Source organism: Mesoplodon bidens (assembly GCF_964165515.1).
Source record: "Mesoplodon bidens genome assembly, chromosome: 5".
NCBI classification, from domain to species: Eukaryota; Metazoa; Chordata; class Mammalia; order Artiodactyla; family Ziphiidae; genus Mesoplodon; species Mesoplodon bidens.
Window position 1 is genome coordinate 112,928,819 of NC_138161.1, and position 27,933 is coordinate 112,956,751.

General features: G+C 43.8%; 1 protein-coding gene across 1 annotated transcript in view; it reads left to right on the top strand.

The window, feature by feature from the left end:
* Positions 1-27,933, top strand: part of SLC12A8 (solute carrier family 12 member 8) — a 132,793-nt gene that overhangs the window by 20,738 nt on the left and 84,122 nt on the right. The window contains exons 3-4 of the mRNA XM_081236090.1: positions 3,244-3,435; positions 12,630-12,861. Of these exons, the coding sequence (XP_081092216.1) occupies positions 3,244-3,435; positions 12,630-12,861 (424 nt within the window). The remainder of the gene's footprint in view (positions 1-3,243; positions 3,436-12,629; positions 12,862-27,933) is intronic.

Sequence of the window (27,933 nt, forward strand, 5' to 3'; positions counted from 1 at the left end):
ACTATGGGACTTGAGCATCCGCAGATTTTGGTATCCAGGACCAGTCCTGGAATTAATCCCCTGTGGATACCTAGGGACGGCTGTATATATTTTTTATCATCTCATGGAGGTAGAGAGAGAGGGGGGTGTGTGTTTATGGTAAGAAATTGGCTCTATGATTTTGGGGGCTGGCAAGTCCCAAATCTGTAGGATAGGTAAGATGCAGGTAGGAATAGATGTTGCAGTTTTTTGAGTCCAAAACCTAGAAACTCAGGCAGAACTACTACGTTGCAGTCTGGAGACCAAATTCCTTCTTCTTTGGGAAACCTCAGTCTTTGCTTTTAAGGCCTTCAACTGATTGCATGAAACAACCCACATTATGGAGGGTAATTTCCTTTACTTAAAGTCAACTGATTGTGGGACTTCCCTGGCGGTCCAGCGGTTAAGACTCCGCGCTTCCAATGCAGGGGCCGCGGGTTCCATCCCTGGTCAGGGAACTAAGATCCCCCATACCACGTGGCGTGGCCAAAAGATAAAAGAAAAAGAAGTCAACTGATTGTACATGTTAATCCCATCTTAAAAATACATTTACAGCAACTTCTAGACTAGTGTTTGACTAAACAACTGGTCACCATAATCTAGCCAAGTTGGCATATAGAGTTAACCATCACATCTACAAATTCCAGGGGATGAAAGCTTCACTGTTGCGGGGTGTATGGGGTTCTTAGCCCTCTTAGGAGGCCTGGTTGAGGCCACACCTTCCTCAGCTCTTGCTCTACTCTGTACCCAGGCCCTTAGCTCAGGGTTCAGCCTTAACCAGAGCCAGGATGGGTCTGAAAGTTTTCTTTATTAATGTGTGGAAAGCTTAGAGCAAGGTTAGCAACCTCTCTGGTGTGGATGCCTCTCATGCTCCTCCCAAACTTACAGGGGCCCCCACTTCCAAAAACACAAATCCTCCAGCTCAGATGCCTTGTCCTGGCAGCCATTCTCAGGCTTCTGGGATTAACCTCTGATTTTTCCCCTTCCTGGATGCCACCCCACTGCCCAGCACCTCTTCAGCCTGTGTCCAGGGGAGGCCCAGCAACCTGACTGCTGTGGCAGAGGAAGGCCTGGCACTGACAGCCTGGGCCCCTGGGCTCTGCCTTATGCAGGGGCTGCTTATGGGATGGTGTAAGGAGAGAAGGGTAAGCTCTCTCTATTTCTATTCTTAAATCTTAGGGCCTCCTCTTAACCCTCTCGCTGGGTGACTTTTTTGAGAAATGGCTATCCAGAAGTGTCAGTCCCATCCCCAAAGTGAAGTACAAGTTGTGTTAATTATTTATTGCTGCACAACAAATTATCCCAACACTTAGCGGCTTAAAGCAACAAATATGTGTTATCTTGTCGTTACTGTGGTTCAGGGATCCAGGAGCAACTTAGCTGGGTGCCTGTGGCTCAGGATTTCTCATGGGGTTGCAGCCAAGCTGTCAGTCAGGGCTGCACTCTCATCGGAAGGCTCCACTGGCAGAGGGTCTGTTTCCAGGATCACTTGTGAGGTTGTTGTCAGGCTTTGTCACGTGGGCCTCTTCATAGGGTTGCCTCAGTAACTGCAGCTGGCTTCCCGCAGGGCCAGCAACCTAAGAGAGAGGGAGGGAGCAAGTGCCCAAGATGAAAGCCACGGTCTTCTCATACGCTCATCTCAAAAGTGACATCCCATCACTTCTGCGGGGCTCTGCTCATTAAAAGTGAGTCACTCCATCCAGCCCCCGCTCAAGGGGAGCAGATTACACAAGGGCACGAATGCCAGGAGGTGGGGACCACTGGGACCATCTTTGAGGCTGCTACCACACAAATACATCCTTTTGCCCTAAAATGATCTCTCCTTTTCAATTCTGACATTAGTTTTACCTGAAAAATCATATTTGAACATGGAAATAAAGGTAAATGTGAAATGCCAAAAATAAGGTAGAGCTTCTAGAGGATAGCATAAAATTAAAATAAGTAGAGGTCATGCCCAGGTCACTTTTAAATAGAAAATATTAATTCTAAAGAATAATTTGGCAGCATATTTATAGTTTGAAAAACGTTAAAGTGGCAATTTTGGTATGAAAACTTAAAGACTGGTACAGACTTTAAAAAATTATCCCATGTAGACAATTTAAAAGTACGAACAAAGGAAGAAAATAGTAATTATATAAGTTCATTAAAAATGCAAAAACAGCAAAATAAGTAACTGAATAAAACATAACTGAATATAACCTAATCCTTTAGGTACCATATAGTCTACCGTGGCAAACTTTAGATCCATTTTGTTCCCACTTCTCTATTAACAGAATCATAATTTTTCTTGGTATGGCATTACTCTCAGCTGAAAATCCAACAGATTAACAAATACAATAATCCCACTTCATTCTCCAACCTCCATCTAAATATCAATAGATGTCAAAATAGAAATAAAGAAAATATTTACCTCTTTTTCTCCCCCCTCCCCATGCTTCTCTACTCATTTATAAAAGGTCTTTCATATAAATAAACCAATTTTTCAATGCAGTGAACTTCTAAACGTTCAAATAACTTGCAGGTGATAAGCATTTTTAAATGTCAGAAGTGCGAGAAGAGAGTAGATGCAGTATGGGCGGGAAGAATGCTGTGCACACAAATAAAAGAGAAATGGGGAAAGCAAGGAAAAAAACCCAAACCTAATCCTGCTCTCTTGGCAGCCCAGAGGTAAAGACGGGCTTGGGAACAAGACTCAGTGTGATAAGTGCTGTGATAAGCACTAAGCCCTGGGTACTACTGGAGCCAGAGGAAGGCTCCCAGGGACAGCGTCCTGCAGGAGGAAACTCTAACCCTTGTCTTGAGGGATGCGTTGGAGTGAACCTGCCAAGGAAGAGGAACGGGCAGAAAGGCATTCCACGCAGGGGATCCGCATGGGTGGGTGGGTGGGGCGAGGGGGCACGTGACTTCACGCTGGCGCGCCGTGTGCGTCTGGGGGAGGGATGTCGGCAGAGGGATGAGGGGGCCTGGGGAGGTGGAGAGCGGAGAGACCAGGAGGGGCTTCAAGAGGATATGGCGTGGCTTCGACTTGATATTGTCGGCGCTGGGAAGTCTCTAAGAGTTTGCTGCAGGGACACTACATTCATCTGGAATCCCTTCCAGGCCTTACTCCTGTGGGCCTGCCTTTGTCCTTTTCCAGCGTGCCCACCCCCGGGGGCGTGGGAGCGGTGGGCAGTGCTCCCTCCGTGTGCCCTAACCCTGACCTGGCTCCTTGCTGTTCCGCCGCAGGGAAACACGGGAGTGCTCATGGGTGTGTTTCTGGTGTCCTTCGTCGCCCTGGTGGCCCTAGTCACAGTGCTGTCTGGCATCGGGGTTGGGGAGCACTGCGACGTGGGCACCGGCGGCGTCTACTCCATGATCGCGGCGGTCCTCGGCGGGCAGACCGGAGGCGCCATCGGGCTGCTGTACGTGTTTGGACAGGTGAGGCCACTGGCCAGTGGAATCGCTTACCTTGCCTTTCTTTCTGCCACCTTCTTCTCATCCACGTTCCCCTCTGACCTGGTGACAGGCAAGTGGGCAGTTGCGGGGAGCTCAGAGTGGAACCAAGCTCATAGTCCAGGGCCCTGACCCTTAGTCCAGGGCTCCTTCCTTTCCACCCCCTTTGTCTCTGGAGTCCTGCTTCCACCAGGGAGCTGGGTCTGGGCTGGGACCATCCTTACAGACTGTTCTAGGGAGGGGAGAGTGCACAGCAGTGTCTGGAGCCGGGGTGGCAGCTGGGTGGCCCGGTCCCGGGGGCACTTTTACACTGAAAAGGGGACATTTTGCTTGTGCCAAGGACTTCCTTAGAAGCAGGCTGTTCTCAAATGAACCGGAGCTCTAGGCGCATTGATAGCTTGATGGCCTGAACAGGGAGGCTGAAAGCCCCTGTGTGGATGCTCTGTCTGAGAAGGAGAATACTAATGTGGACGGAGGCCCTCGGAAAACCACTGAGTAGGGAGAAGCACTGAAGCGTGTTTAGCTAAAACACAGGGACAGTGACCTAATGCTGAGGAAGCAAATGCAGACATTAAGAAGCAGCTCTTTGTAAGCACTTCTTGGACTGAAAAAGGCTTTAACGATGGTGCAAAGGGTGGTGGGTGGCTGAAAAAACAGGTAAAAGAATCTAAGTAAGAGTACAAGAGTCTCCTCAAAGAAAGTATTGGTCTATTTCTTTTATTTTTAAAGCAGCAGGGGCAGGGTATTGTAGCAAAAATACATCTGATTCTCCAACAGCACAAAGCTGTGTGTGTGTGTGTGTGTGTGTGTGTGTAGGAGAGATGTGTGGATGGCAGACACATGGTCAGTGCCCTCTTAAAAACCACTTGCCTTTATGGAGAAAGATCTTTAAGCATGGTAGTTTGGAGGTGAGTAATAAACTGTCAGTTTATTACCCTGGGGATTTGTATATCGATTTTTTTTTTTTTTTTTTTTTTTTTTTTACTTCTCTGCTATTTTATAGCCAAGCAGGCTACAAGATGGACAAACAGCAGTCCTCACTTTCCCTGCTCTCTGGGTAGACAAAAAACTCCACTCTTGAAGCAGATACCACAGACAGGGGACCAGCGCTGATGTTTGGGCCTCCCCACCTCCCAGAGAGAGGAAGCCTCCTGTATGTGAGGTGACTTGGAGGAAAGGTGCTCACAAAGAAAGATACAAGCTACCAAAACTCAAGAAGAAACAGAAAATCAGAATACGCCTACATAAGTAAAGAGATTGAATTAGTAATCAAAAAACTTCTTACTAAGAAAAGCTAGAAATATTGGTGCCCCTCTGGTCAGTGTCCTCTCCATGCCTCTGCTTCTTCTGCAGTTGAGCTGGGTGGGCTTTCTAATCAGGGTTTGGCTGCTAATCCTTTTTATATGTTACTAGATTCAGTTTGCTAGTATTTTGTTGAGGATTTTTTTTTTTTTTTTCCCTGCGGTACGCGGGCTTCTCACTGCTGTGGCCTCTCCCGTTGCGGAGCACAGGCTCCGGATGCGCAGGCCCAGCGGCCATGACCCCGGGGCCCAGCCGCTCCGCGGCATGTGGGATCCTCCCGGACCGGGGCACGAACCCATGTCCCCTGCATCGGCAGGCGGACTCTCAACCACTGCGCCACAAGGGAAGCCCTTGTTGAGGATTTTTGACTATATATTATGAGGGATGTTGGTCTGTAGCTTTCTTGTGATATCTTTGTCTAGTTTTGGTGTCATGTTCATGCTGGCCTCACAGAATGAGTTGGGAGGTGTTCCCTCCTCGTCTATTTTTGGGAAGAGTTTGTGAAGGATTGGTGTTAATTCTTCTTTAAACGTTTGGTAGAGTTTGGTGGTGAAGCCATATGGTCCTGGGCTTTTCTTTGCAGGAAGTCTTTTGATTACTAATTCAGTCTCTTTACTTATATAGGCTTATTCCGATTTTCTGTTTCTTCTTGAGTTTTGGTAGGTTGTGTCTTTCTAGCAATTTGTCCATTTTATCTGGGTTATCTAATGTTTTGGCATATAATCATTCATAGATTCCCTTATAATCTTTTTTTTTTGTTTTTGTAAGATTGGTAGCAATGGCCTCCCTTTCATTCCTGATTTTAATCATTCGAGTCTTCTCTCTTTTTTTCTTAGTCAGTCTAGTTAAAGGTTTGTCTGCAAAGAAGCAATTTTTGGTTTTGTTGCTTTTCTCTATTCTTTTTCTGACCTCTATGTCATTTATTTCTGCTCCAATCTCTATTATTTCCTTCCTTCTGCTTGCTGTGGGTTTAGTTCACTCTTCTTTTTCTAGTTTCTTAAGGTGGAAGGTTATGTCATTGATTTGAGATCTTTTTCTTCCAGGATGTGGTTGGGTTTTCTGAGGGTCCTTATTCCTGTTTCTTATTACCCCTAATTCCCTCATCCCAGGGCATGCATGCACTCATGTGTTTTTAGTAATTGCCAGAGGAGATGGCCTGTTGTGCCCCGGAGCAGGGTCAGCAAACTTCTTCTATGAAGGGCTAGATAGTAAATGTTTTAGTTTTTTGTGAGGGTATCATAGGTCTCTGTCACAGTGACTCAACTCTGCTGTGTAAGTGTGAAAGCAGCCATAGACAGTTTCAAGCGGGCATGGCTGTGTGCCAGTCAAACTTATGCCCAAAGCAGGCGGCAGCAGGATTTGGTCAGAGGGCCAAAGTTTGCCGGCCCTTGACCCAGAGCATCAACGTTTAGGAGATACAGACGCTTAAAATAATGATTTTTAAAGCTTACAAAATCTTTCCATTTCCTTGCATCCTCCCCAACCCTTCCCCATTCATCTCTCTGAGACGTTGGTGCTGGGCCTGTAGTGTGGGGTCAGACCCCTGGGCCAGTGGAGGAGGTGATGAACTGGGGTCTCTCCTCACTCCCTGCCCCACTCACCTGAGCACTTCTTTGGGGCTGCTTACCCTGGACACCAGAACATCCAGCTTCAGCTTGCACTGTCCTGTCTAAAAGCATTTATTCATGGCTTACCTGCTCTTTGCTAGACTCTGTAAAAACAATGGAGGACTGGAAAACTTTCAGGGACCTGGGGTTTGCATTGTGGGAGGGAACACATATGTAGGACATACAGCCAACCAATTCAACCTTTAAACTAGGGATTTCGTGTGAGAAGGGAAGGGGTGTGGAGGAACAACTCTGGTTTTCTAGGTAGGTACCCAAAGATGGAAAGAAAATTACCTATGATTGTGAAAATGCAATTTTTTAAAAACAGAGGCCCTGGAAGGGAGGCGTTACACCCTGAAAATATAGTGGGTGACACCCCCTGCTTCCTGTGGCAGAGGGTTAGAAGTTCTCTGTAGAGGACGAAAGAGGAAAACGAATGCCTGTGATTATAAACTTTAAGAGCAGATAAAAAAAATATTTTAATATAATGAATTCTGGGGAGGTTTATACATTAAACAAATCGAAAGGGATGTTTTCCAATGAAGAGGAGCTTCATGGTTGGAAGGGAGACCACATCTAGGGTGGTTGGATTGCTCTGGGGAAGGGCTGGCAGCCCCTGTTGTCCATACCTCTCCTGAGGGGAGGCTGGAGCCTGGGCCAGGCCCGAGCTCACTGGCTGAGAGCCGGCTGTTGGGGAGCCTTGCATCCTAGATGCACTGTGCTCTATGTGCCCAGATAACAGTTTTTGCATAAACAGAATAATACTCTCAATATGTATGTTTTTATTTTCCTTTATAAAATTGCTTTAAAATTACAAAATGATGTTCATTGTAGCCAGTTAGCATATCAGAGATAATTTAAAGAAAACGTAGTTTCCCTCCCCTCCTGCAGTAACCAGTGTACACCTAGCATCCTCTTCAGCACCTTTCCCTGTGCTCATCTTCATGAATTTATGGATTTTTGAAGTGCTTGCTTGTTTTTAAAAAAATGGGGACAAATTTCATACTCTAGTCCATGACTTTTATTTATCACTGAACAGTAAGTCATAGACATTCTTCTAGGTCAATGCTTTGAATCCATGCTTTTAAAGTAGTTGCTTAGTATTGTATAATATGGATGTACGGTAATTCGTGGCACATTCTTTCTCTAGTCATTTTTTCCCTCTCTTATGTAAGAGTAGTTTTATTCCTTTTCTCATTTCTAAAAGTATAATTTTGCACTTTCTCTTTTCCTTTTAATCAGGTTGCCAGGTGTTTATGTATTTTATTGATCTCAAAAAAAAATCAGCTTTTGTTCTTTATATCCTTTCATTTTTTTCTTTTATTTCATTAATTTCATATATCCTTTTATTAAATACTTCTTCCTACTGTCTTTTTATTTATAATGATTTTTAAAGTCACTTCTTAAGTTAATACTTTGTTCATGTATTTTTCTGCATTTTTAAACTAATATAAACATTTAGAATTATACTTTTTTCCCCTTCTGAATGCGGGATTAATGTGCTTCCCAAGTTTTAGAATCAATCCTTTTTATTACTTTCTAGATAATTTGAAATTTTAAAAATTTCTCCATATTTTGCTAACGTGGTTCAAATTTATTTCTGTTGTATTTTCCCCCTTGTTGATTTTGAAGTTCTATTGATACTATGCTTTTCATTCTGTGGGTAGTTATTATCTACTTTTAGAAGCTATAATTATACTTTTTCTATACTTCCCAAACAAAAACATCACTTGTTAGCTCCTCCACATACCAAATATAAAATCTCTATGATACTTTTACTTACCTACATTCCATAATTACCCTTACCTCTTGCCCCCAAATCCTTAGATTTTGAAAAGGTGGTTTAATTTTGGGCTGTTATAGCTTTCCCTTAAAAGTAAGTCCCTTCAGTTTCAAGAATCCTTACTTACAACTTATGTTGCAAATTTCCAGTGACATTACCATCATCTATTTAGCATTAACAAAGTATTTTATGAAATTCATGGCTGACTACTGTTTCCTTTACATCAGTAGCTAATAATAAAGTAATAATGATAATGCCAATAGCTCTTACTTCTCCAACTCTAACTATGAGCCAGGTATTGTTCTAGGACTTTACACGAATTATCTCATTTAATCCTCACAATAACCTTTTTTTTTTAAAGGTGGTTTCTTCTTCTTTTTGTTGCTATTTATATTCTCTTTTTTTAATTGAAAGTATAGTTGATTTACAATAGTGTGTTAATTTCTGCTGTACAGCAAAGTGATTCAGTTGTGTGTGTGTGTATGTGTACACACATATACACATCCATTCTTTTTTTTTAATATTCTTTTCCATTATGGTTTATCATAGGATACTGAGTTTAGTTCTTTGTGCTATACAGTAGGACCTTTATCCATTCTGTATATTATAGCTTACATCTGCTAACCCCAGCCTCCCACTCCATCCCTCCCTCAATCACCTCCCCCTTGGCAACCACAAGTCTGTTCTCTATGTCCGTGAGTCTGTTTCTATTTTGTAGATAGGTTCATTTGTGTCATATTTGAGATTGCACATATAAGTGATATTATTTGTCTTTCTCTTTCTGACTTACTTCACTTAGTATGATAACCTCTAAGTCCATCCATGTTGCTGCAAATGGCATTATTTCATTCTTTTTTATGGCTGAGTAGTATTCCATTGTATATATGTACCACATCTTCTTTATCCATTCATGTGTTGATGGACATTTAGGTTGTTTCCATGTCTCGGCTATTGTGAATAGTGCTGCTGTGAAAATAGGGGTGCATATTTCTTTTTGCATTAGAGTTTTGTCTGGGTATATCCCCAGGAGTGGGATTGCTGGATCATATGGTAATTCTGTTTTTAGTTTTCTGAGGAACCTCCATACTGTTTTCCATAGTGGCTACATCAACTTATATTCCCACCAAGTGTAGGAGGTTTCCCTTTTCTCCACATCCTCTCTAGCATATGTTATTTGTAGAGTTTTTAATGATGACCATTCTGACCATTGTGAGGTGGTACTTCATTGTAGTTTTGGTTTGCATTTCTCTAATAATTAGTGATTTGAGCATCTTTTCATGTGCTTATTGGCTATTTGTATTTCTTCTTTGGAGAAATGTCTGTTTAGGTATTCTGCCCATTTTTCGATTGCATTGTTTGTTTTTTTTGTTGTTGAGTTGTATGAGCTGTTTGTATATTTTGGAAATTAAGCCCTTGTTGGTCGCATCATTTGCAAATATTTTTTCCCATTCTGTAGGTTGTCTTTTCATTTTGCTTATAGTTTCCTTCGCTGTGCAAAAGCTTGTAAGTTTGATTAGGTCCTGTTTGTTTATTTTTGTTTTTATTTCTGTTGCCTTGGGATACTGACGTAAGAAAACATTTGTATGATTTATGTCAGAGAATATTTCATCTATGATCTCTTCTAGGAGTTTTATGGTATCATGTCTTACGTTTAAGTCTTTAAGCCATTTTGAGTTTATTTTTGTGTAAGGTGAGAGGGGATGTTCTAACTTCATTGATTTACATGCGGCTGTCCATCTTTCCCAACACCACTTGCTGAAGAGAGTCCTTTTTCCCCTTGTATATTTTTGCCTCCTTTGTTGAAGGTTAATTGAATGTAGGTTTGTGGGTTTATTTCTGGGCTCTCCATTCCTCACAATAACCTTTTGAAGTAAGTGCTATTATTATCTGTGTTTCACAGAGGCAGACATGAGCCACAGAGAGGTTGAAACACTTTCCCAAGTCACACAGCTAAGGCTGGGAGCCACAGCATTTGGCCTTAGGTAGTTTGGTTTCATAGGCTATGCTTCCGACCACCGTGCTCTTGTCACATATCCTCCAGAGCTTTTACTTTTTTTGTTACTGGCATCTTTGGGCTAAAAAGTGATTTTAGGTACAAACCTGAGAGAGGGGCGCTACTGGGGTTACTTCAGTAATCGGTTTGGAAGCTCCAGGTGCAACCAGTCATATTCAAATTCTGGCATCACCCTCTGCATGTGAGAGACCTCAGACACCTGGGAAAGTGATGCCTGTACAAACAATAATCAGTACTACATTTTTTTTTTTTTTTTTTTTTTGCGGTACGCGGACCTCTCACTGTTGTGGCCTCTCCCGTTGCGGAGCACAGGCTCCGGACGCGCAGGCTCAATGGCCATAGCTCACGGGCCCAGCCGCTCCGCTGCATGTGGGATCTTCCCGGACCGGGGCATGAACCCGTGTCCCCTGCATCGGCAAGCAGACTCTCAACCACTGCGCCACCAGGGAAGCCCCACTACAACATTTTTAACATTTGTTTATAAAACTCAGATATATCTGACCATGAGGAGTCCTGTTGATCTGGCCAAATACTGATGAAATAGCATCATTGTCACCATCACACTCTTGGCATTTAGTCAAGAGTAAGTTTGAATTCTGAGGTGAATGCAGAAAAATATAGATTCCTGTCTCTCTCTCTCTGTCTTCCTCCCTCCCTCTCTCCCTCCTTCCCTCCCTCCTCTGATTGTCTTTCCCCTACATTTATTGGGCTTCCCCCCTCACCCAAATACAGACAGAAATGCCTACTCTAAATTTGGGGAATACCGACAATGATGCTCTGTCTAGCTGCAAAGTGAGCTGATCTCAGTGAAGAATGGAGCCTCCTTCGTGAGCTCCCCTCAAACACAGAAATCGTATAAGCCTTCTTGTCTTTATATAAAAGGACTAGAATTTAATGGTGTCTGCTTCCTGGAGCATTTTTCATACAGTCAACGTATCATAAAGTATTTATAGATTGCTTGCAACATAGTTAGCAAATGCAGGGGATTTTAGAAGGCGCAATCAGCATAAAATTTTTTTAAAGATGTTTGCATTCTTGGTGGGGGGGGACAAACTTATATGCATGAAATAATAATAGAATACAGAGCCAGATAATTAATTGCAAGGTACCAGCAGTACGCATAGTATTTATTCAAAAACAGGGGATGAGGAAAGGCTTCATGGAAAAGGAGGAGCTTGACTGAGGTTTGAGTAGAATTTGTTTCCTGAGAGAGCAACAAGTGCAGAGCGACAGTGATGAGAGTGCCCTGCTGGCCCTGGGGGAGGGTAAAGGGACCAACCCGATAAGAGAAGGGGGCTGAGGAACTATGGAAAATGAGGTTGGTGTTATTTTCAAATATTTATTTGAAATTATGTTTCAGGTTTTTTAAGAGGTAGCATCATGACTCTCAGGCAAATATAAAATAAACATGTGCCAAAGGGTTTATTTAACTCACTCGTTAGTGGAGGAGCCAGTAAGATGTTACGGTTGAGAAGCGAGGTATGGACCCTCGATGGATCAGATCCATAAATTCCTAGTTCAGCAAGTTCATAAATAAATATAAGGATAAGATTGCTAGGTTAGATACAAAACCGGTTAATGTCTTACAGGACCACAAACCCTAATCTTTTGTGTTATCTGTTCCACCACGCAGGAGTTCCGTACATCTCTACAGGAAGAAAAAAAATCCATAAGTTAACATGTAACTTCACTAAGTCTGGGACATTTAATACATTTAATCAGTAGTAAACAGTGAGTAGAACTAAGTACATTCACTTAGATAGTCCTTGGGTAGCCTTTGTTCCATATGACATTGGAAGGATGTGCTGCCCACTTTTTTTTTTTTCTTATTTCTAAGTTTTAGGTAATTTAAAATATAGGGCTTCCCTCGTGGTGCAGTGGTTGAGAGTCTGCCTGCCGATCCAGGGGACACGGGTTCGTGCCCCGGTCCGGGAAGATCCCACATGCCGTGGAGCGGCTGGGCCCGTGAGCCGTGGCCGCTGAGCCTGCGCGTCTGGAGCCTGTGCTCCGCAATGGGAGAGGCCACAACAGTGAGAGGCCCACGTACCGCAAAAAAAATAAAAAAAAAAAATAATAATAATAATAGTGACATGCAAAGAAATAGAGAAAAAACTGGGCTTTGCTTCAGTGCCCTTCTACGGCTTTGAGATGGGACTCCCCCTTGTGCTCCTGTCCTCTATTAGTTCTTCACAGGGGCGTCTATAGGTCTCCCTGGCCCAGAATCCCATCTTCTTCCTTCCATAATCTTTTCATCTTAGTTACCACTGACAATCATTCTCCCCTCTGGGTGGTGGGAGAGATGTAGACGAGAAGAAAGGGGGCCCCAGGCAGGACTCCTGAGCAGGAAGGGCTCATTTAACCCCCATGATGGTTCCTGGGTGTTGAATTCCAAAGGTGAGCAGGGTCCTCGGTGCCGGGCAGCCCTGATGCTTTTTTCTCTTGCTGACTCTTCCTACCTCAAATTGCCTGTCAGTGTGTTGCAGGTGCCATGTATATCACTGGCTTCGCTGAATCCATCTCAGATCTGCTGAGCCTCAGGAATCTCTGGGCCGTGCGAGGAATTTCAGTTGCGGTGCTTCTGGCCTTGCTGGGGATTAACCTAGCAGGTGTCAAATGGATAATCCGCCTCCAGCTGCTGCTGTTGCTCCTGCTGGCCGTGTCCACGCTGGACTTTGTGATGGGCTCTTTCACACACCTGGACCCAGGTAAGCCTTTTGGAGTTCAGCAGATGGCCTTATGGGGGTCTGCACTGCTTTCTGGATGTTTGTAGGTCTGGGTTTGCGAGACGACCCCCAATAGCCTTTACCTGCAGTGAGTGTGTGCTGTTCCCGAGCAGCTGAGGGGTGTGTCATGGTGCAGTTTCAGAGGCCAGAAAGCCCCTCCTCACATAGACATCTTCACTGGGCACATTTCCCATGTTTCTTTTTATTTACTTGCCGTTAAAAAAAAACAAACAAGAAAATTTAGATAAAGGCCAGAATTAAGTAGAACTGGATTTGACAAAGATCAATTCATGATAGTGATTATATGCAAGAAATAGATTTGGGAGTAGGGAAGGAAATAGATTTTAATTTTATCTGTCATATTTTATTTCTTTTTTAAAAAGGACTTGATGCAAACATAACAAATGTTAGCAATTGTCATTTCTGGGAGAGCGGGACAGATATGTGTTTGATTGTTTTGTGTTTGATAGCGGGACAGATATGTGTTCAATATTAAGTTTTTTCAAAACAAAAATATGAATCTATTAACTAAGCTTAAAGAAAGAAAATAAACAGCAGGGTATTCTTTTGCACCATTTGGAAATGGTGTCATATATTGATAATCAATCAATCACTGTTTACTCTAACCCTGGCTTTTCTGCAGCCTTGAGGATACCTGGCAACTCTAATCCTAAATCCTATGCTTTGAATGAGACACTATTACCCAAAGTGTCCATAATTTTGTAGCTTTGTGATTTGGGGTGGTTTGGCATCAAAAGTCTGTTTCTCTCCAGAGTACGGAACTATTCCTGGGATGCTGTAGGAAAAAGATAACTGCCTGATATTTCACACTTTGGGTACTTTGTCTTTTTATGGCAATAGTGATTAGGCATCTACATTGGAATATGGACAGAGAAAGGGAGCTGGGGCCACCAGCTGTGTTAACAAAGAAAAAGGAAAGAGATCAAGAGCACAGACCAGCCACCTCTAATGGTGGTGGTGGCAGCGACGGCCGCTGTATTGGATGAGCACTTCTATGCCAGGCATTTTGGCTAGCACCTCACAGGGCTTCTCTCATTATCATAACCTCATGGGGGAGGAACAGTTATACCCATTTAACAGATGAGGAAAGCGGGGATTATATAATTTGTAGTAATGCATGGCAGATCTGGGTGTGAAACTGGATCTGTTTGACTGTAAAGCTGAGCTCTTTTCTGAGTTGGGAACACTACCACTGTCTTTCTATGATAGTGGCACTTCTTTTCCCCTTCAAGGCTGCCCCTGGGGTGTGTTCTAAACAGTCTCGTCTTTCATAAAAGTGTTGGTTGCGGGAAGGTGACAGTTCAATTGGTACACCCTCATCTGGCTTTATTGCTTTTTCATCTATTAAGATTCTTCTGTGGGAAAAGTCACTCATCTGAGCTCCCTGCGTGCCCCCTACCCTCTGGCATCCTGGTCCGTCCCCCAGAACCTCCAGACTGCCCCATGATCTAGCATCTAAAGTGTTAACCCCTGTACATCGGGGGGCCCCCAGGGCCCACTCCAGTGCTAAGGGCCAATGCAGTGTCCAGCCTGATCACTCCAGCCGGAGCCTTGCAGCTTGCTGAACATTTGGAACATCTCCATTGGGGGGAAGGAGTGATTTTTTTCCTGGCTTTGCACCACGCTGCAGAGACAGCCCACATCCTGAGAGAGACCTGCTGGCTGTTTGGCCATCAAACTGTCAGTGAAGGAGAGAGAGAGCGAGAGCGCGCGAGAGAGCGCCCCTCCAGACTTCATGCCTGGGTCCTTTCCGCCTGCTGACATGGTTGCTGCAAGAGCATAAGTAGTTAAATTGCAGGGTGATGCTACTGGCTTCTTTGAAACCTCAGTAGGCTGTTGTATTTGCCTTCTTGATTAGAAGTTTTCTTGGCTGCTCTTCTGACTTACTCCAAATATTTCTCTTTCCTTCTGGTCAGTACATTACCAGGGTGTAGTGCGAAATGAAATTTATTTTCAATTATTCCCATAGTAACTGGCCCCTCTAGAATCTGTTTTTGGTATCACTGGTGTTTTATATGGGCTACTTTCTTTGCAGTTAAAAATCCCAACTGAAACTAGACCATAAACCTTCAGAATGGGTTTAGCAGAATTATTTCAACTCTTTTAGAAAATGACATACATGTAGACATTTGAAAAAAAAAAAACTGGAAGAGAGACTGGAAGGAACTAAGCCCAAGTGTTAACAGTGGTCATCTTTCTGCTGAGATTATGGGTGGCTGTTTTACCTTGTTTCTACTTTTCCTTCAATTAGTTAGTGCTATTTAAAAAAAAAATAATAGACTTCAGTTTTTAGAACAGTTTTAGGTTTATAGAAAATTAGCACAGAGTACAGAAGTCCCCATATCCTTTCTCTCTCCTTTCCCTACCCGTTTCCCCTATAAAACCTTGCATCAGTGTGATACGTTTGTTATAATTGGTGAACCAATAGTAACACATTATTATTAACTAAAATTCATGGTTTAGATGAGGATTCATCCTTTGTGTTGTGTAGTTCTTTGGGTTTTGACAAATATATAATGATATGTATCCATTGTTACGGTATCATACAGAATAGTTTTAATGCCTTAAAAATTCCTGGGCTCCATATATTTCATCCCCGTCCCCTACCCCTAGTCCCGAACTCCTGGAAACCACTGATCTTTTTATTGCCTCTATAATTTTGCCTTTCCCGGAACGTCATATAGTTGAAATCATACAGTATAGAGCCTTTTCAGCCTGGCTTTTTTTCACTAAGCATTATGCATTCAAGGTTTCTCCATGTTTTTTGTTTTGTTTTTGTGTGTGTGTGCGCCTTGATACCTCATATCTTTCTATTACTGAGTAATATTCCATTGTGTAGGTGTACTACAGTTTGTTTTTTGGTTTTGGTCCATTCACCTATTGAAGGACATTTTTGTTGCTTTCAGCTTTTGGCAATTATGAATAAGACTTCTATAAACATTTGTATGCAGGTTTTTAATGAAGATGTAACTTTTTTTTACATCTTTATTGGAGTATAATTGCTTTACAATGGTGTGTTAGTTTCTGCTTTATAACAAAGTGAATCAGTTATACATATACATATGTTCCCATATCTCTTCCCTCTTGTGTCTCCCTCCCTCCCACCCGAAGATGTAACTTTTAAACCCATTTGAATAAATACCTAGGAGCATGGTTGCTAGATCATATGATAAGACTATATTTGCCTTTGTAAGAAACTGCCAAACTGTCTTCCAAAGTAGCTGTACTGTTTTGCATTCCATTAGCAACAAATGAGAGTTCCTATTGCTCCACATCCTCGGCAGCATTTGGTGGTGTCAGTTTCTTGGATCTTAGCCATCCTGATAGGGGCATAGTGATATCTCATTGTTACTTTAATTTGTAATTCCCTAGGATATATGATATTGAGCATGTTTTCATATGCTTATTTGACATCTATATCATTTTTGGTGAGGTCCCATTTTTTAATTGGGTTGTCCTCTTATTGTCGAGTTTTAAGAAGTCTTTTTATATTTTGGATATAAGCCCTTTATCAGATATATGTTTTACAAATATTTTTCACAGTCTGTGGCTTGTCTTTTCATTCTTTTAGCAGAGCCTTTTGCAGAGCAGAAGTTTCTAATTGTAATGAAGTGTTATCTTCTAGAAGGTTTATAATTTTGTGTTTTACATTTAGGTCTGTGATCCATTTTGAGTTAATTTTTGTGGAAAATATACGGTGAATATCTAGATTATTATTATTTTTTTGGCATGTGGATGTTCAGTCGTTCCAGCACCGTTTGTTAAAAAGACTATCCTATTTTCATTGAATTGCCTTTGCTCCTTTGTCAAAGATCAGTTACCTGTATTTGTGTGAGTCTATTTCTGGGCTCTTTGTTCTGTTTTATTGCTCTATTTATCTGTTCTCCAGTACCCCTCTTTTATGATTATTATAGCTTTATAGTGAGTCTTGGAGGTGGGTAGTGTCAGTCCTCCAACTTTGTCCTTTTTCACTAGTGTTATTTTTAAGGTCAGGAAAAAAAAGTTTTTGAAATACTTTAAAGTCTTAACTTTATTCCTTTCCCTTTCCTTAAATATAAATGACTTTAAAGATCCAAACAATCTTAAATGTATAAAGTAAAAATGTAGGAAGTGAAAAAAAACAAACCCTCCATTTCCCCACTTCTACTCTCCAGAGGGAGATTGGTAGGTATTCATTGCTATTGCTGTTGAACAGATTACCCCCAAATTTAGTGGCACAGAACAACAATAAACACTTATTATTTCTTGCCTTTTCTGTGGGCCAAGAATTCGGGTATAGCTTGGTCAATGGTTCTGGCTCAGGGTTTCTCATGAGGTTCAGGGGCTGCAGACATATGAAGGCTTAACTGGAGCTGGTGGATCTGACTGGCAAGTTTTATTGGTTGTTGGCAGGAGGCTTCAGTTCCTCTCCATGTGGTCCTTTCCAGAGTGCTGCTTAAGTGTCCTCAAGTCATGGGGTGACCGGATTCCTCAAGAACAAATGAGAGAGTGAGAGCGTGAGAGCGAGGGAGGGAGGGAGGGAGAGAGAGAGAGAATGCGTTATCCTTTTTATGATCTAGCCTCAGAAATCACATAGCAGCACTTTTACCACAAGCTATTTGTTAGAAATGAGTTACTTAGGCCCTCATTCAAAGGGAGGGAATTTAGTTTCCACCTTTTGAATGGAGAAGTATCAAAGAATTTGCAGACACATTTCAAAACCACAACAGTTAATTTTAAAATCAGAAAACAAATTAAATACACTTGTCAAATTTTATTTTTTCTTTTATTTCAAAGACAAAATTAATGTTTTTATGTTGTAAAAAATTTTTTTTAATTTGAAATATAAAGTAAAAAGTGAAAGCTCTTTCCCCTTATTCCATTTTTGCACTGCCATCCCCAGAGGGAGATTGGTGAACATCTTTCCAGTCTATTTTCTATACATGTACAAGCACATACGCACATGTGCACATACATAAACATGTAAACATAGTTCTTTGTAAAAATGTAATTCTACATTGTTTTGCTGCTCTTTCTCTCCCAACCAATAATATATCATGGACACCCTGCAATGTCAGTACATTTAGGATTCCCTCATTTTTTTTTTTAATGCCTGCCTAGTATTCCATATTCCATATAAAACATTAATTTATTGATGGATATTTAGGTTTTTCCAGTTTGTTGTTGTTATAAGTTGCTGACATGAATATCCTTGTACAAAATTTGAAGGATTATTCCTGGAGGATCAAGGCTTATCAGTAGAACTCATAGGACATTGATCAAGCACATTTAAAATTTTAGGGGGTTCTACCAAATGGCCTTGAGATAATATTTTTCCGCTCTGAACTCCCAGTAACTGTATGTAAGAGTTATTGATTCCCCAAACCCTTGACAATATTGGATATGTTCAATCTTTTAAATTTCTGCCACGTGATGGGCAAAAATTGTGCTCTTTTTTAAAATTTCCTTTTCGGGGCTTCCCTGGTGGCGCAGTGGTTGAGAGTCCGCCTGCCGATGCAGGGGACACGGGTTTGTGCCCCGGTCCAGGAGGATCCCACATGCCGCGGAGCGGCTGGGCCCCTGAGCCATGGCCACTGAGCCTGCGCGTCCGGAGCCTGTGCTCCGCAACGGGAGAGGCCACAACAGTGAGAGGCCCGCGTACCGCAAAAAAATAAAAAAAAATAAAAATAAAAATAAATATAAATAAATAAAAATTTGCTTTTCTTAAATCATTAATGAGGGTAATATTATTCATATTTTTATTGCCACTTGTATTTATTTTTTTTGAATTATCTGTACTCTTTCCCTGTTTTTCCTTTAGGTTTTCTTACTTTTTAATGATTTATAGCTCTTCTACCTTAGCAATTAATTTAACATAAAACAAATATTTGTTTAGCTTTATATCAGTGCTAGACAATGTTTGTTACATATGTTGAAAAAATTTTCCTAACATGTCATTTGTTCTTTTAAAATTAATTTTTATATGTAGTAAAGTAATACGGAGAATAAAAATACTAATTTTTGAGTCATATCGTGTACTCTACTTTCTTTTTGTATATTTTTCAGCTTTTCCTAAAATTAAATTTACTCCGTGTATTAGTTTCTTAAAGCTGCTTTAACAAATTGCCACAGACTTGGTGACTTAAAACAATAGAAATTTATTCCCTCACAGTTTTGGAGGCTAAGAGTCTGAAATCAAGGTGTTGGCAGGGCTGCACTCCCTTCAAAGCCTGTGGAGAATGCTTCCTTGTCTCTTCTAGCTTCTGATGGCTCCAGGAGTTCCTTGGCTTTTGGCTGCATCACTCCAGTCTCTGCCTCTGTCTTCACATGGCCTTCTCTTCCTCTTATCTCTCCTCTGTGTGTATCTTATAAGGAAAACTTGTCAATGGAAATAGGTCCAACTTAAATCCAGGATAATCTCATCTCAAGAGCCTTAATTATATCTGCATAGACCTTTTTTTCTTTCCATATAAGGTCACATTCACAGGTTCCCAGCATTAGGACGTGGGCATATCTTTTGGGGGGCCACCAGTCAACCCACAACATTCCATTTTTTCATTTGCTTTCTTTTCTAGGTGATTATCGCTATTCTAAAAAATTCTCTGTAGAGCTTTCAAATACTTATAGGCATTTTCCTCAGTGCTCCCTATGTTATGTTTTCTCTTGGAGACTCCCTCCTCATTGTCCTTCTCCTGGATGGACAGTCTCGGGCCTGATCACAGCTGTTATACTGGTACTTGCCTTCCCTGCTCCGTGGTATTGGTCCCTGTTGTCTGGATCCCAGATCATCCTCTTCTGTCTACAATGGAATGTGTCACTTTTCCACTTTGACATGTGATTGGTAGGAGATATAAAAATGTAGGCTGAAAATCATTTTCCCTTATGTAATATTGTGATTTATAATAAGATATGTATATATTTGGTTTTCATCCGTTCCTGGCATAGAGCTCCTAAAAACCTTAGAATTTCCAGTGATGAGAACCATAAGTTATCTTTTTTTTATGTTAATGAGGTGACTTTTGGAAAGTGCCTCAGGATGGGGGCTGGTTGCCAGTGGCGCCAACCTTGTGATCTGGGGGTTGGAACTTTCAGGCCCCCTCGCTCTCCCACCTCAGGGGAGAGAAGAGTGGTTGGAGATTGAGTTCAAACGCCAGTGACCAGTGATCTAATCAGTCGTGCCTGTGTAGTGAAACCTCCATAAAAACCTTAAAGGACTGGGTGTGAAGAGCTTCTGGGTTGGCAAACACATGGAGATGAGGGGACAGTGGCTTTCAGAGAGAGCATGGAAGCTCCGTACCTTGCCCTGTGCGTCTCTTCCATCTGACTGTTCTTGAGTTATATCTGTCTGTGATAAACCGGTGATCTACTAAGAAACATGTTTCTCTGAGTTCTGTGAGCCACTCTGGCAAATTAACTGAACCCAAGGAAGGGATCTTTGGAACCTCCAATCTATAGCCTGTGGGTCAGAAGCACAGGTGACAGACAGCCTGGACTTGCGAGTGCCATCTGAAGGGGAGGGGACAGTCTTGTAGGATGGAGCCCTTAGTTGTGGGATCTCATGCTGTCTCCAGGTAGATAGTGTCCGAATTAAGTTGAATTGTGGGATCCCACGCTGAGTTGCCAGAGGATTGCTTGCTGTGGGGAAATAAACATGAATGATGAATTTTGAAGTCATTGTTGCTCTACCTTCTACCATTCAGCAGCATCTAGGAGTTGGTGCCATTCTGATTTCTCCTCTTGGTAGGTAACCTGTCTCTTCTCCTCAGAGTGCTAAAGATCTTCCCTTTACCCTGAGATTTAAAATTGCATAGTGAAATTTTTTATTAATTGGGCCAGGCACTTTCCATTTGGAATTTTCAGTGATTTCTGTGACAGTTTCTCCTTTGTTTTCTCTGGCTTTGTTTTTTAAAATTTTCTTGAATTCTGGCTAGTTGGATGGATATTGGAGCGCCTGGTTTGAACCTTCTGTTATCATTATATTTCTAATCTTTCTTCGATAGTTTATTCGTTTTTTTCCTCCCTACTTTATGGGAGAGTTCCTCACCTTTACTTACAACCTTTTAACTGAATTTTTTGTTTTGGCTATCCTTAATTTCCAAGAGCTCTTTGTTGTTCTCTGTTAATTTTAAAATCATATCCTGTTCTTGTTTTATGGTTATAATATCTCCTTTTGACTCTTTCAACCTATAAATTTTAGGGGTTTTATTTTCTTTTGAAATTTTGTTCTGCTCTCTATATCATCTGTTTTTTTCCAGGCTTCTTTGTTTCTGTTAGATCCTGTTTTGTTTTCTGAGTTAACTGCTGCAAGCTTTCTTCAAAGCTCTCTTATAGTCCTTGGTCGTTCCTTCATTTTTAAGAAAGAGGCCCTGAAAGGCTGATTCGAAGTTCTACGTGCAGAGTGGGTGGCGGTTGGCAGGAGGGCATCACTGTGGGGTGATCCTGTGGCAAAGTGGGCTCTTTCATCAGAAGTCTCCCAAATGTCAGTTTCTGTAGGTCTTTCCTCTGGTGCAGTTCATATTCTCCAGAAAGTTCTCCAGTCTCCTGCCAGGGGCACGCCTGGCTCCCACAGTCCTGAGAGCAGGGTGGAGGTGGGGGACAGTGCTGGGGGCCTCATGTTCAGGATGCAGACTTTCCTTTAGTCTGGTGTTTTTCACCTGGCACGTCCTCCCCTCCACTCAAACCACTATGTCATATGTCATCCTTACATCTCAAACCTCTGTGTCATATCTCTTACATCATCTCCAAGCTTCCCCTGAGAGTGGATCTTCTCATCACCTCCATTTCCTCACCTCCTGACTCCTTAGCCTGCAGGCAGGCAGCTCGGGGCCTCTTCCTTTCCCACCTCCTCGCCTGTTTCTTCCAAAACATTCATCATTGCACAAGGCTCTGTGGAGACACAGAGCTGCATTACTGTAAAAAGCTAAACAGCATGACAACTTAATTTAAACAAGGTACTGTCAAGCATTTGCTTGGCTTAAACTTCCTACAATACCATTTTCTTGGATTATATTTTCATCTATGTGAGATGAGTGTCATGCCAAAATGATTTTATTGCTGGAGAAGTCAGGCCGATAGAGAGAAAATACATTTTAGAAAATAAAGTGACATGTGGCACATTTTAATTCTTTGTTCTACATTTAAAAATGAAATGGTGCACCTCCAAGCCTCACTCTTTGGCTCTCTAGGAAGACTGCTGCCTGGCCCGGCTCTTCAGTACCCTCCACTCCCACGCCCATGTTGTACATGCCGGTCTGCCTTGGCCACCTCCACTGGGGTGGCTTGCTGGACAGTGCACAGCCGTGGCCAGCACGGCTTCCCTCGTGTTGAGCCGGCAGGTGGGAGCTGGTTCTGCTTGGTGAGGGAGGAGGCTTGTGCTTTCTTGTAAGAAGGCCAGGGCCACAGCTCAGGAGCTATAAAAGGAGTGGGTCCAACATGCCTGACTCTGCTGTCTGTGAAATTTCCCAAATCCAGAACCTCTCAATCCCCAAATCCAGAACCTTTGCTCTTTCTCATTCTTGACCCCTTTTGCACCATTGACGGCTGTCTCAGTCTATTCAGGCTGCTGTAACAAAGTACCGTAGACTGGGTGGCTTATAAATACCAGACATCTATTTCTCACAGTTTCAGAGCTGGAAGTCCAAGGCACTGGCAGATTTGATGTGTGGTGCAGGCGTGCTTCCTGCTTCATAGACAGCTGTCTTCTCACTGTGTCCTCGCATGGAGGAAGGGTGAGGAAGCCCTTTGGGGTCTCTTTTATAAGGGCACTGATCCCATTCATGAGGATTCCACCTTCGTGAACTAATCACCTCCCAAAGGCCTCGCCTCCTAATGCCATCACATTTAGGGTTAGGTTTTAGCATGTGAATTTGGAGGTGGGGAGACACAGACCTTCAGTCTTCCTATTTCTTCTAGGACCCAGCACTGTCCTGGCTCTCCTTTTAGTCTTCCTGTCCCCTGATGTGGGCAGGGGGCCTAGGGTCAGTCCTCTGCCGTCAGTACTTCTCTCTGTGCTGTCTCCTTCAGAGAGCCTTCCGCCATCACTGGCGCTCAGGTGGCTCTCATCTGCTTCTCCAGCTTCCTTGAACTCAGCTCCCGTAGCACCAGCTCCTAGTGGATCACTACCTGGATGTCTGAACGTCACCTTGAATTAGAGACAAGCAAGACTGAACTACTCAATTTCTTTCTCTTCCCTTTATTTATCGTCTCCTCCTCACCCTCTCCCCCCACAAAAAAACAATAAGCAAATAATTAGCTTATCTTCTGAATTTCCCCAAGCGTGGAAAGCTTGGTGTTAACTTTTATTTCTCTGTCTAGGTTAAATCCTTCTATCTTTTTCAGTCCCACAGCTCTCACCTTAGATCAGCAGATGTCATTTCTTACGTGGGCCACTTAGATGATTTGCAAATCTAACTTTATCCCTCCAGAACCTTCCCACCATCTCCTATAGGGAACCAACATCTCCTATGTACTGAAGCCAGATTACTTTTCCTAAAACAGTGCTTTGCTTATGTTGCTCCCTGGCTTAAACATCTCCAGTAGTTTTCTATTGACTGTAGGACAAAACCCAAACCCACTTAAGCTTATTTCATTCAATAAGCTCTAAATTACTTATTTGGTTGTATCTCCAGCTTGGCACCTCTCTGAACCCTCTTCTTCCCCAGAATATGTCTACTCACTGGTTTATAAATACATATGAATGCAGCTCTGTTTCTATTTCTGGAATTTTCTTTACCATGCTCTATTTAACCTAAGTTCTTGCTCTTGGGTGAAATAGTAGGGGAGAAAGTACAAGCAGATGACACGGTCTGAAATCTTGGAGCCTCTGTGTGGCCTGAGCAATGTCAGATGTTCTGAGCCTCGGTTTTCTCATCGGTAAAAATGAGGATAAAAGTAATGTTTACATCTCCAGGTTACCTTCCTGCCCAGCTCAGTGCGGCAGCCAGGCCCGGGGAGTTCAGTTGAGGTAAGAGGCTGCAGCAGTCTGCTCAGACCTCCAGGGATGTTCATAAGGGCATTTGAGACTCTGGTTCCTCATTAAGATTTTTTAAATGTACTGATGAAGTACTTCAACTCTACGGGAAATAATATAACAGATACTTATCTATCCACACCCCAAACCTCATGGATAATATTTTGCCAGTTTTGCTTTAGATCTCTATTAAAAATAAAAATAAATGAAGCATTACAGACATAGTTTAAGCTGCACTTTTATCCACTCCCTCTTCTCCCCAGGCGACCACTATCCTGAGGCTGATGTATGTCCTGCCTGTACGTTTTAATTTTTCCACCGTATGTAGACAGCCACAGTTGATTTCTACTATTGTTTAGTGTTTGAAAATTTTGTTACATACATTTAATCATACTGCATGGATCCTTTCATTTGATAAATATTTGAATGGTAGATGAATGAATTATCTTTTTTTTTTTGGCGGTACGCGGGCCTCTCACTGTCGTGGCCTCTCCTGTTGCGGAGCACAGGCTCTGGACGCGCAGGCCCAGTGGCCATAGCTCACGGGCCCAGCCACTCCGCGGCATGTGGGATCCCCCCGGACTGGGGCACGAACCCGTGTCCCCTGCATCGGCAGGCGGACTCCCAACCACTGCACCACCAGGGAAGCCCCGAATGAATTATCTTGTAGTTTGCTTTTCTCAGCCAACATGTTTTTGAGATTTATCCATGTTATGACATTTGTCATTTCATTTATTTTAATTGCTCACAGTGTCATGGGAGACTCAGACAAGTTAACCATTACTAAGTAGTGGCAAGTAATATGACAGGGGTTTACACAGGGAATCTGGGAGCTTCTGGGGGTGGGGTGAGGCTCTCAACCCAGCCTGAGAGTCAGGAAAGGAGAATCCCTCTGAGCTGAGTGTTGCGGGGAGACAGGCTTTAGCCAGCAGAAGAAGAGAAGGAAGCAAATCTTGCAAGAAGGGCAGCTTATACAAAGACCCCAGAGAGTTCTATGTTATTAAACAGTGCGAGCGCCCAGGGTGTGAGGAGGGGCAGAGCCAGCTCACGGAAGGCCTTGTCTGCCAAGCTAAGGGACTTGGGGTTTATCTGTTTTTTCTTTTTTTTTCTTTTTGGCTGCATTGGGTCTTCATTGCTGCACATGGGCTTTCTCTAATTGTGGCGAGCCGGGGCTGCTCTTCGTTGCGGTGCGCGGGCTTCTCATTGCGGTGGCTTCTCCTGTTGCAGAGTGCGAGATCTAGGCACGCGGTCTTCAGTCGTTGTAGCATGCGGGCTCAGTAGTTGTGGCTCACGGGCTCTAGAGCGCAGGCTCAGTAGTTGTGCACGGGCTTAGTTGCTCCACGGCATGTGGGATCTTCCCGGACCAGGGCCCGAACCCATATCCCCTGCATTGGCAGGCGGATTCTTAACCACTGCACCACCAGGCAAGCCCAAAATGTGTATTCTTTACTCAAGAATACACCCCAGAAACTCTTCAGGTGACTGTTCCTTGTTCCACTCAGGGTGTAATGAACACATAAATGCTTTGGCTGTTCTCTGGAACTTGCTGTTGGCTTGCACTTGTGGCCACTGAGAAGAGACTTGGGGCCTTCCTGGGAAGCACAGTGCCTGGCATATAGCAGACGCTGAGTAAATATTTGTGCAGGAACGAGCACACTGAGTGCAAGGTGCAGCCTCTTCTGCCCCAGCATATGAAGATGGGTCGTCTGCGGACACCCTCGCTCTGGAACATCTGCCCGGGGGCCCCATTTCCTGGGGCCCCATTCTCCTCCTGAGATGAAGACAGTGGCCCAGCTGCCACTATGACCCTGTAGCATCATCCTCCCGTCTGGGCAGCTTCCCGAGCCTTCCTTGTGGGCTTCTCTCCCTCCATGTGTGAGGGCATCTCTGCAGGGCTGCGTGGCTTTGCTGGGAAGGCACCGCTGAGGAAGGCCTGCCTGGAGGGGCCTTGCAGTGCCCACGATGGCCTCTGTGTGGAGTCGTGATTCTGGCTGTTTGTTTTCTGGCCTCTGAGGGCTGGGGAGCCTTGTCCCAGGGCAGCTCCCTCAGCCTTTCCTCTCCGCCCACAGAGGGACTAGGAGGAAACCTGGACTCCTTCATGCAGAATGGTTTGTGGAGTCCTGGCATCTGCATTTTACTTATGAGGTGGTACTGTATACACACCATCTCATGTAACCCTCACAGGTGACCCTGTGAGTGAGACTGGGCAGGGTTATTTTCTCCATCTCACAGATGCAAGAACAGCGGCCCCGAGAGGTGAAGTAATTTCCAAGAATCCAGGCCATGGTACCCAGCCCCTTTCCTGGTCCAGCAGAGAGGGAACAATGTCTTGTCAGTCCTGCTGATGAGCTCTTTAAATGAGGGTCCCGGCCTCTGTCCCTGAGGTTCTCAACCCTGCCTGCACATTAGAAGCTCTAGGGAAGCCTCAGGGAAAAAAAGAATCCCAGGCCTCACGCCAGACCAAGTGGATCAGCATCACTGGGGCAGGGCCTGTTGGTCTGTATCTTCAAGTGTTCCAGATGATTCCATGTGCAGCCAGGGTTGAGAGCCCTGGTCACATAGGCTTTGCTTTACTCTCTGACTCAGGCTCAGTGGAGTAAAAACCAAACATGGTGGGCCAAGCACCTCACTGCTCAGGCTGGCAGAGTCCTGGAGACCAGACTGAAGAACTCACTCTTAGCCCCTGAATGCGAGGACTTTCTCCTCTTTCCTCTTTGTTTCTCACTTGACCAGCACTCAGCCAAGGGCCATACGTGTCGCAGAACCTGCTTATTTGTGTGTATGGATGTAATGAGCGCCAGCTCTGTGTCAGATACTTCACACATACTATTCTATTTTATTCTTGAAACAGCCTAGTACTATGGGTGAGATGGTTATTCCCATTTTACAGACAAGGAAGTCAGAGTCCTGAGAGGTTATGCAACTTCCTGAGATTGCAAAGTCAGTGGCTCAGCTAAACTTTGAAACCAGAACTCTGGGCTCCAAAGTGCTATTCCATGGTGCTTCCAGTTACTTCCTGGCTCTGGGCATACCCTTGGAGGAAGGTGGTGGAATTGTTCTCCTCCACCAAGAATTCTCTACTGCTCCCCTTCTCCTGCAGTTCAAGGGGGTCTGACACCCTGTCAGCTTCTGTGGGCCCTCTCCTGCCTGCTCAGAACTATGAGGGCTCAGGGCTTCCCTGGCAGCGCAGTGGTTAAGAATCCACCTGCCGATGCAGGGGACATGGGTTCGAGCCCTGGTCCGGGAAGATCCCACATGCCACGGAGCAACTAAGCCCGTGCGCCACAACTACTGAGCCTGCGCTCTAGAGCCCACGAGCCACAACTACTGAGACTGCCCTCTAGAGCCTGTGAGCCACAACTACTGAAGCCTGTGCACCTAGAGCCCATGCTGCACAATAAGAAAAGCCACCGCAGTGAGAAGCCCACGCGCCACACTGAAGAGTAGCCCCTGCTCACTGCAACTAGAGAAAGCCCGCATGCAGCAACGAAGACACAATGCAGAAATAAATAAGTAAGTAAGTAAGTAAGTTAGTAAGTAAGTGAATGAATGAACTATGAGGGCTCAGAGCTTGCCGGGGAAGCAGGAGACTGTGGAGGTAGAGGACTGTGAAGCGAGTTCAGGAGCCGGAACTAGGTACTGCAGTGGCTAAAACGTGGTTCCCACATGCCACCAGGGACAGAGGCAGCAGAAGCTAGCTGACCAGGACCGATTTCAAGGCAGGACGCTCACCTCTGATCCTCAGGCACCGCCCCTCTCCCTGGAGAGCATGGGGTGAGGCTCGTCTGGGAGCCAGGATGCTCAGCCCTCTGCCCTCCACATTGTCGGCCTCAGACAAACTGACCCTGGCATGGGTGGGAATTTCCGCCACTTTCTTAGGTGATTCCTTGGGAAGTTGTGTTAATTCAGAAATGTACGAGGACCACAGGACTCCTGGTGGGGGCATCAGACTGTCTACTGGAATTTGTGGCCACAGAGGAATGGGAAGCCGCAAGTAGCATTTCAAGCCCTTTAGGTTGCTCCTGCTCTCTTCTTTTTCTTACTTACCATCCCTTTCTGACTCCTTTTTTTTCCTCCTCGTTTTC